At 36.8% G+C, this 10,803-nt stretch overlaps 1 protein-coding gene across 2 annotated transcripts; it reads left to right on the forward strand.

The window, feature by feature from the left end:
* The first annotated feature begins 1,654 nt into the window (after window positions 1-1,654).
* Window positions 1,655-10,803, forward strand: cckar (cholecystokinin A receptor). Of its 2 annotated transcripts, XR_014605275.1 has the most exons (6): window positions 1,655-2,125; window positions 2,347-2,598; window positions 4,207-4,465; window positions 6,884-7,011; window positions 7,687-9,757; window positions 10,176-10,803. XR_014605275.1 is itself a non-coding variant. In XM_084107802.1 (5 exons), exons 1-5 carry the CDS (start codon window positions 1,999-2,001, stop codon window positions 8,256-8,258), a joined length of 1,338 nt encoding a protein of 445 aa, XP_083963928.1. In that variant the 5' UTR covers window positions 1,655-1,998; the 3' UTR covers window positions 8,259-10,803. The 2 variants fall into 2 exon arrangements, 1 of the variants encoding a protein (XP_083963928.1); XM_084107802.1 differs by having other exon boundaries at window positions 7,687-10,803.

A 10,803-nucleotide genomic window follows, 5' to 3' on the forward strand; every position in this document is an offset into this window, starting at 1 on the left:
GTTTCTATGGGGTTCAAGTCAAGTGACTGTGATGGCCACTGTAGAATCTTCCAGGACTTCTTCTGCAACCAAGCCTTGGTGGAATTGGAAGTATGCTTGGGATCATTGTCTTGTTGGAAGGTCCAATGACGCCCAAGCTTCAGCTTCCTCACTGACGGCATGATGTTTTCTCCTAGAATTTCCTGATACTTCAATGAATCCATCTTGCCTTCCACACGTGGCAAGTTTCCAGTGCCAGAGGATGCAAAGCAGCCACAGAGCATCACCGAGCCCCACCATGCTTAACTCTAGAGTCTAGACAGAGGGTTCTTTTCAGCATATGCTTCATTCTTCTTCCTCCAGACATAGGGGAGTGCGGGGCACAATGTGACTTCAGTGTGTGAACTATTAGGTCAGTATTAATAAGGTTTTTGCTTCAACAAGCACAACATAAATCATGTGATCCACAACTATCAACAAAGGTCTGAGGCATTAGATAGTTGTAGAATAGTTGACAAGTTGTTGCAAACCTTTTGATATTATACTATAAGCTACACACACACACACAAGGGTTTAGCATGTTGTAAAAGCTAAAATAAACCATTTAAAGTCTGTTAATTTTGCAGATCTCTTTCCAAAGCTATAAAGCATCTTCCAGGCTGTTTAAATTGTGTGAGAGCATGAGTGCTTTGTTCAGTGTGGAGAGGTCAGTGAATGACAGTAAAAGGGCCCTTAAAATCTCTTTCAGGATAATCAGAATAGTAAAACAGTATCCAAGAGTACCCAAACAACTTCACTTGTAAAAGTAGTTGCTTGGTTATGTGAAAGAATAAATAGAGTTATAGCACATTTCATGACTTGTGTACAAAATTAATAAATCCATCCATCCATCCATCCATCCATCCATCTTCCAAACCCCTTGTCCTAGTGTGTGTGTGTGTGTGTGTGTGGTCCTGGTAATGTTATGGGGACCAAATGTCCCCACAAAGATTGTAATACCAGTCAGTTTTGGCCTTGTAGGGACTTTTTTGTTTGTTTGTTTAACCCCTATGAGGAAAACAGCATTTAAATCATACAAAATAGATTTTTGAAAATGTAAAAAAGGGGATAGAATGTAAAAGGGGATACAAGTCATTATGTCTATATATGGAAAGTCCCCATAAAACACCCATCACCGTTTATATATCACATGAATTAAAGTTTTTGGTGGCCTCAATATCTAGAGTTGTTTGTCAAACCGTCAAACAAAACTGACATATGAATACAGTCAACACTATAATTTACAAAAGTATAATTCACTATAATTTCTTCTTATAAGGTTACAAATTATGTATTTTCTTGCGGTGTCAACATTTAATGATTATTATTATATATATATTTTTATAGGGTAACATCTGAGTTGCGTAACCTGAGTTGCCAGCAGAATAAGAAACACATCAAAATATTAGTTAATAATTAAAATAAATACAACAACAACAACATTATTATTATTATCATTATAGCCTAAGTGCAAATAAATTAGCTATTGTACAGTATGTGTAATTTTTATGGTTCATTTTATGTTATACAACAGTTTTACAATTTCTCAAAAAACTTTTTTTTTCTTCATGTCATTGGGGTATACACGCGTATTCACGGAAGGTGTCTTTTAAAGAGTGAAGGCGGGGTCAGCTGTTCTTTGGAAGGCAGCACTGATCAACAGCATTACTTCACATCACAACTCATGAGCAGCAACACTTGACGAGACATAGTCCTGGAATATACTTTAACTATCCATTTTCTTTTGTTATTTTTGTTTGTTTCTTGCTTTTGACATCTGAAAACCTTATACAGTTTTGTCTTGAATAATTGTGAATTAAGATAAACCATGTGCTTTACTATAGAGTGCAGCACTGTGGCATTATGGCAGAGCAAATGTTGCTGTATTACTTTTACCTCCAAGAGATGAAGAGACATTCATTTGGATATATATAAGCGGGAAATCATCAGAAACAAAAAAACAAAAAAAAAAAAAAAAACATGGAGACATTTACAATTCAAGATATGCTCATCAATTCCACTGATATTTATAAAATATTATGTGGATTAGGAATCGGGAATTTGTCGGAGTGTAAAAATGACAGAGAAAGCACGTTGGAACCAAAAGGTAAAAAAAAAACTTTTATATTTATATAGGCCTACATATATTTACATTTATTCATATTTTACTTTTATTGCCTTTAGTCTTTGCATTAGCGCAGGCTTTTTGTGTTGGGAAACGAACCAAGACAAGTTTCGTCTTGTGCTTGGTCAAAAGACACACAAACTGCTTGTTAAAACTTGTAAAATATGGTATTCTCATCTCGTTCTCTCGTGTTTGTTTGTCAGATATGAACCAGACTGTTCGGATCGTGCTGTATGTGTTGATCTTCCTCCTGAGCTTCATAGGGAACAGCCTCATCATCACGGTTCTGGTGCGGAACCGGCGCATGCGGACGGTCACCAATCTGTTCCTGCTGTCTCTGGCCGTCAGTGATCTGATGCTGTGTGTCTTCTGCATGCCCTTCACACTCATCCCCAACATAATGAAGGACTTCATCTTCGGCAGCGGCATGTGTAAAGTGGCCACGTACTTCATGGGTGAGTCATTTTGATATTAGTTCACACTTCACTTTTTGCAGCTTCTTCTGGCTGATAGTAAATACACTGTAAACAATATTGTTGGTTTAACTTAAAAAAGTAAGTTACATGGTTGCATTAAAAATGTAAGTTCATTGAAATTAAAAATATGAGTTAATGCAATGAAGGACACTCTTACAGTTACAACAATTAGTCCAACTGTAAATCAATATGGGAACTTTCTCATAGAAGGCTTATATATTTTTTTCAGAATATTTTTGTTTGTTATTGTGATGACAGTGAGTTCTACAGATTTGGTCTGTAACCCTTTTTTTTTTTTTTTTAAATATGATGATTGAGTCTCGTTGTAAATGAGGTAATTCAGATGACAGCAGGTCATTTAACATACATGCATTTAATCTTGAATCAAACTAGAAATGAGATGTGATTCAGTTTTCAATTTTCTTTCCAAAAAACTACCTGAAGGCTACACGCTGTTATATTGTAGCCTATGTATATAATAGTTCAAACAGTTTTTGCTATGGTTCCAAAACTGAAATGTGAAATTTTGGTTACACTTAATTTTACAGTGTAGTTACCCATGGAAGTACTGGTAATATAATGTAACTACATGGGTTAAGGTTAGATTTAGGGGTAAGTTCAGGGTTAGCACCTAGTTATTGTAATTGGTATAATAAGTACATAGTATGTACATGCGGAACAGGACTGTAAAATAAAGTGCTACCATAGTAACTGTGTTACTTTGAGTGTGAGTATCATGATACACTTCTGTATGAGAATGTCTAATATTCTCTGATCTGACAAGCATCTTTGTACCTTAAAAAAAGGAAATCTGATAACATTATACGTGAGAGAGGCAGACTATAAAGGGTCACTTAACAAAAGGAAATGCTTAATGTTTCAGGTGCTTTTTTCTCGCATTTGGTTTGTACAAAAGATTGATTTAGAGATGTATTATTATTCATTAAGGGGCTAAAAGCAGACCACAAACACAGTAAAGCTTGCACTAATAGAATAGCTTTTTATTCTATTTAAGTCTCAACTGTAGCGCCAAGAGTTTCTTTTTCCACCCTTGAGATTATAGTTTGTTGGAAGGCACATCCATTTTAAATTCATATTTATGACTTGTTGAATTGTGTAACAATTCTGAAAACTATTTATAGCCAGTTGGTTGCACACTTCCAGATGTTGCAAATGTGCCATGTAAACAATTTAGTAATTAGACAATGCCACTGTCTCTCTATTTGATGCATCAGCATGTTTTATGTGTTTGTTTTGTGCCATTCTGTAATACTTGTTCATGATAAAGCTGACGCAATTTACATGTTCTGTTGTTATTACTGCGTGTATGTTAACATTGCTGTCTAATTAACTGCTTTCTTACTAGTTGCAAAGGGTGCAGTCGCACCATTAAGTTTATTAACAGTTCATGCCTTTGTTATCAGGGCTTAGAGATAGTTTGTTATGAAGTTTTCCTGTCTGTTCCCATTTTTGTGTTTACTGTTGTTTATAGACGCATATATATCAGACCTCCTGAGAATCAGTACTTTAACAAGCCCAGATTTATTTCTGTATGTGCAACTGAGTTCTGTGTGTCCAAACACACAGGTATTTCGGTGAGTGTATCCACATTTAACCTTGTGGCCATCTCCCTGGAGCGCTATAGTGCCATCTGCAACCCCTTTAAGTCCCGTACCTGGCAGACGAAGTCCCACGCTGCAAAAGTCATCACAGCCACTTGGGTCGTGTCTTTTCTGCTCATGCTGCCTTATCCGATAGGCAGCACCCTGGTGCCTTTCATGCGCAGTAACAACAGCACAGGCAACATGTGCCGCTTGGTTTGGCCCAGTGATGTCATGCAGACCTGGTAAGATGTATTAGGACTGTGTGTGTCTTATTCTTTTTGAGGATAAGGTGTTAAAGGGAAATTTCACCCAAAAATGAAAATTAACCCATGATTTACTCACCCTCAAGCCATCCTAGTTGTATATGACATTCTTCTTTCAGACGAACTCAATCAGAGTTATATTAAAAATGTCCTGGCTCTTCCAAGCTTTATAATGCCATTGAATGGCTGTTTCTGTTTTGAAGTCCATAAAAGTGCATCTATCCATCATAGAAGTGCTCCACACTGCTCTGGGGGGTTAATAAAGGCCTTCTGAAGCGAAGCGTTTGTGTAAGAAAAATATTCATATTTAAAACTCTAAAATATAGCTTCTGGTCAAACGAACATACGGATTCCACTTAAGTCTAAGCGCAACTTCTGCGAGTTCTGCTGATATTTACGCTACGCCATGACGCACTACGTCACTTCTGACGGCATCAGTTGCGCTTTAGGCGCAAGTAGACTGCGAATGGCCATTTGGTTGGAAGCTAGAATTTTACTTTGTAACATGTTAAAAATGAATATTTTTCTTAAACAAATACTTCGCTTCAGAAGGCCTTTATTAACCCCCCGGAGCTATGCACTTTTACTTTTATGGACTTCAAAACAGAAACAGCCGTTCACTGCCACTATAAAATGTGGAAGAGCCAGGATATTGTTTAATAACTCTGATTGTATTCGTCTGAAAGAAGAAAGTCATTTACACCTTGGATGACTTGCGTGTGGGCTAATTTTCCTTTTTGGGTGAACTATCCCTTTAAAGGAAAAGGGACCAAAAATAAAAATTTGGTCATAATTTATCGTCATGTTGTTCTCACCCTGTATGCTGTTATGCTTTCAGCAGCAGTTATTTACACTAAGAGTAAAAAACTTGATGATATTTATACTGAGTGTAAATAGTGGTAGATGTTTGCACAATGTATAAGTGCAAATAGGGACAGATGCTATTCACACAAAGTGTAAATAGAAGTAATATACAGTAATGTTTCTACTAAAGGTAAAACATCAGAGCATTGGAGTTAGTGAAAATTGCCGTTGCTAACATGATTATTTGCACTAACTGTAAAGACACTTTTTTCTGTGGAATACAAAAGAAATTAAAAAAAAAACTTCATGCTGCTCTTTTATTTATTCAAGAAATTTAGTGTGACCATGCATATTAAACCTTACAAAAAATAAGTATACTTTTAAGTATAATTAAGTAGAGATCTGATCAAGTATATTTTTAAGTATACTTACGTAGTATCAATGAACTTAAGTAGTATACTTGTACTAAGTGTACTAGTACTACTTGGAATTAATTTGGCCCACTTTTTAGTGTGTAAAAGTATACTTTAAATGTAAACGTTGAATACACAACTAGTTTACAACTATGTTTTTCATTTGTACCGCGTCTATACTACAAGTGAACTTATAGGTACTGGTAGTTCATTAGTTAAATAAGTATTTTTTAGTTTATGAAAGTTCACTTTGAAGTATACTCTTAGTAAACTACTAGTTTAGTAAGTTTTTTTTAAGTGAACTTAACATCATACTTATAGTTTACTAGTTTTGCACTTTAAGTATGCTACTATGTTACGATTTAGGTATTAGTTTAATACTTAATATATACACGTAACTGTACTTTAACTCTATAACACAGATATAGTAGATCGAGTCCATCAACACCCCCAAAGCTTCACATTCATTTCCTCTTCATGGGTTTGATATTTCATGCAGTAACGTTAGGCAGGTTTGATTTACATGCTGTTTAATGTTTGATGATCCCCTTATTTTACATATGCATAAGCAATGCTTCTATCGCTGGTTTCTGCTTCTTCATGCGCCTCATTGCTAAGAAAAGCATGCAAATTAAAACAATACTTGTTCTAAAATCGGCTCTGTTCATAGTCTGAAGATACAAAAATTGGAGTGTGTGCCCACTCATTTCATTTCATGGAAATCTGTTAACTCCGACTTCCCAAAATCTGCACATTGGCTCTGATTTTCAGCAAGTAGCATCAACTTCTCCAGACTGCAGATCAGGGCAAAAATTGTCTAGTGTATTCCAGCCTTTAAGCTCCACTAAAATTGTGAATGTGGTCCAAAAACTCTACAAACCAATGAAGATGGAAGTGAAATAGTGAATGGAAAAGATCTGTAAGATTCATCAAAAATTCTACTTCTCCAAAAAACTAAAAAAAACTAAGAAACACTTGGATAGGTTTGGAATGACTTGAGGATGAGTAAACCATTTTAATTTGGGGGTAATCTATCATGTAAATGTAAACTTAGAAAGCTACCCAGCATTTGCAGTCTTAAGGTTACTTTCAGCTAAAACAAAACAAAACTGTGAACTGTCAACCCCATGTCTGACTTTGCCACTGACTTATCTCTCTCTCTCTCCCCTCTCTTTTTAAGGTATGTTTTTCTGTTGCTGATACTCTTTCTCGTGCCTGGGATCATAATGATGACAGCTTATGGCCTCACCTCAGTCGAACTCTATAGGGGGATCAAATTTGAAATGGCTAATAGGAAGTCAAACAAAGGTATGGGAAAAAAAAGCATAGGCTTCCTGACCTTAATATTTCAAATGTGTAATTATCGTATAAAAGCCTTTTAAATTGAGTTGTTTAGCCATGAAGTCAATTTGTGGGACAACCTAGAATGTGCCCTTCAATTGGAATCGGAAATATCGTAAATATTCTGAGCACCTAAACGACCAAGTGAAGTTGTATTTACAATGGGAAATTTGAAATTCTATGAATTCGGATATACTACTCTTTTAGCGTGCTGTTTTTCGCGTACTATATAGTATGGACATAGTCTATGAGAAAAGAATTAACAATATTTTCCCATTAAAATGTTATTCTTTAAATGCTATTTTGTAAAATGGGCGGTTATGAATAATGTGCAAAATAATTATTTTATAATTATTGAATAATTATTTACCTTGACTAGCCCTACTATGATTTCCTTTTAGATCTATTGGCAGACATTTCTTTTGTATTCATTTATTTTAGCATGTTGAATAAGCGGAGGGTATCGTCTGCTTTGTGACCAAACGTGAAAGTGTGACTCACTCATGTGTGTATCACTAAATGCAAACTGCGAAAATGATATGCAAATGTCGGAGATAGCGGGGAAGCTGCTTTAGGATTACAAACAGAACAGCTTTATCTTGAATCAAATAATCACGGTTTCATCCTCACTTTGCTCACTAGAGAAAGAGTACGGCACGTCCGATCTGAAAAATGGCGACGGCTGCTACCTCCAGCCGTCCAAGAGGAAGCGCGCCGAACCCGTGTCGCTCAGCTTCAGCAACCCAAAATCCAAACTGAGAAGGGTTTGCAGCAACAGCTCCACAGCAAACCTCATGGCCAAGAAAAGGGTCATCCGCATGTTGCTGGTGATCGTGGCGCTGTTCTTCCTCTGCTGGACGCCGATCTTCGTCGTCAACGCCTGGAGAGCCTTCGACAGACGTTCGACCGATCGTCTCCTCTCAGGAGCGCCGATATCCTTCATCCACTTGCTGTCCTACACCTCCGCCTGCGTCAATCCTATAGTCTACTGTTTTATGAACAAACGCTTCAGACAGGGCATTCTGGCGACATTCAGCTGCTGTAGGGATGATTTCGATGAAGTGAGCAGGAGCAGCACCCGACGGAGCGCCAGAGGAGCTGGAGGGCTGGGAACGCGGTTTGGAGGAACCGGACAGACCGACGGTAACACGCAAACCTCAGGAACGCTTACCAGGCTGACTGACACCAGTATCCGTGGCTCGGCACAGGCGTAACTGATTCTCATCAAACCCTGAAAATTGCAGCGTAGGAGCCCATTTTGATTTACCAAAGAGTTTATCTTGAGTAAAGTCAATATGATATCAAAATCGTTCAGAGCTTGGCAGGGCCGTGCACAGACATTTTGGGGGGCAGGTGCTCTAGTAAAAAAAAAAAGGTAGGCCTACCTCTTTTAAAATTATTTATAAAAAGTAAAGTTTCATATTGTTGCTCATCTTTTAATTAATTACACTATTTAAAACTACACCCTATAGGCCTGTTATACCAATGAACTGAAATCAGTATAAAAAAATCCATCTTAGCATTTATCAAAATCCATTTAGACTGCAATTACAATTGCCTAAATAATGTAATGAGATTATTTTTTTCTAATATAGAAATATGAAATGATACTATTATATATTAAACTAAAACCGACAGTAGATGGCAGCAAATCGTAATAAGTGAATCATCGTCCATTTAACCAATTCGTTCAAACCGGCTGATTCATTCATGAAAGAAGCAAATGTCCACTGAGTTTATGAATGGGTCATTGAATCATTGACTCGATTCGTTCAAAAATCATGAATCATTCAAGAACAAAACTCCGCTGTGTGTCGCAGGGAGACGTGACTTCTCTGCTTTGTTCTGAACTTTTTTTGTTGGCAAAATAGAGGAAAAACATTCAAAATCGACAATGTTCTGTCTAAAAATAAACTTAATGTTTATCAAACGGCAGAATATTACATTTTGCAATTGTGTTGATATTTGCGTAAATAGCACTCCTGCTTGTGTGATATTGCTTAACTATATTATGTTATAAACACAAAAATACTAGAACTCGTACAAGGGCAATTGATATCTTGTATTTTGGGGGCAATTTTGTTCATCTTGGTGGCATGGTTTTGATGGTTACCAGACTGTCAACAATGAAGGCAGGTCCGGGAGATGTGGATGCTGCTCGCCAGCCCTGCACAGCTTATTAAGAATAAGTTGTTGGGCACACGCTGAGAGTTGATTAAGGATGGATGCCACGGGCATACATCAAATAGGGCACTTATCTAGTCAGAGGCCAAAAGGGCAGGTGCTTGAGCACCACTTGGGGTCTATCAGTGCACGTGCCTGCAGCTTGGCGGTGTTTAGTAAAATGGCTGCTAGTTGAAAAGAGACTCATTGGACTGTTGATAAATGAGAGCACAAGCAATGGCTGCCAATAGCATCGAAATGCTGACAGAATCCAGTGCTTAAATTTAGTACGTCACTGTTAAACAAACAGCAGAATCAAATGGAGCAAGACTGTAACGTCCAGTCCTCATTACGGCTATGCCTTATACATGTTGGGTTGGGAACACATGACTTTATAAATAAGTTTGTCCATTTGGTGCTCTAATTTTCTGGCTCACCTAGAAGACAAAGAGGAATTCCTTTGCTTTTCTTGGTATTTTACTTAATTTGTGTATGTGTGTGCGTGTTACAGTCAAAGCAATCATCCAGATGTTTTGAGAATAGGCTAATAGTACTTATAAATACACTACCATTCAAAAGTTGGATTATTTTTTTATGTTTTTGAAATTGTGAAATATTATTACAATTTAAAAGAAGTGTTTTCTGTTTTAATATGTTTTAAAATGTAACTTATTCCTGTGATGGCAAAGCTGAATTTTCAGCATCATTCCTCCAGTCTTCAGTGTCACATGATCCTTCAGAAATCATTCTAATATGTGGATTTGCTGCTCAAGAAACATTAATACTTAATACTTTTGTGGAAACCGTGATATTTGTTTTTTCAGGATTCTGAACAGAAAGTTCAAAAGAACAGCATTTATATGAAACAGTTTTTTTAACAGTGGATGCATCCTTAAATGCATTCTTGCTCAATAAAAGTATTAATGTCTTTTAAAATATCGTACCGTCCCCAAATATTTGAATGGTAGTGTATATATCGGACATCTGAGATCAGTTTATGCTTAAGAGTGTACACTGGGCTGTATTTGATATGTTGTTCATCATATCTGCTTCAGTAATGACCACATATATAATTCTCTGCTTGATAAATGTATGACACATACTTACACAATCTGCAGTAGCAAAACCTCTTTGGATTCATTGCCAATACAACATGCAAAAATGTGTAAACTCTGTACAAAATGTACCAGCTTGTGTCTATAGGTAGATGTGTAGCATTAACCATTTTCTTCTAGGAAAGTACACAGGCATGTCTTTATCTTGTGTTAGCAAAGCTGTACTGTTTGTACACTGTGACATAGAGTCTGTCCTTATCATTGCATGAGACTTTTAACACCTGTTGCGCACTTCAAAGGACCTACTCAAGGCTGCTTCTGACATCTGGGATATTTTCCCCAGGACACATGGTCATTGACTATATTTGTTTATAATATTTGTATATGCCAAAACTCACATTTTTAGCAAATAAACAATTATTTCTTCCTTTAATAGCATACTCATCAGCCAAGATGTTATAACGCACATTCGCATGGTCCCCGATACTGGCAACGCATTGTATACTCACTGACATTGACACATTAAACCGTGTAAAGTCTT

Source organism: Abramis brama (assembly GCF_963993115.1).
Source record: "Abramis brama genome assembly, chromosome: 3".
Classification (NCBI taxonomy): domain Eukaryota; kingdom Metazoa; phylum Chordata; class Actinopteri; order Cypriniformes; family Leuciscidae; genus Abramis; species Abramis brama.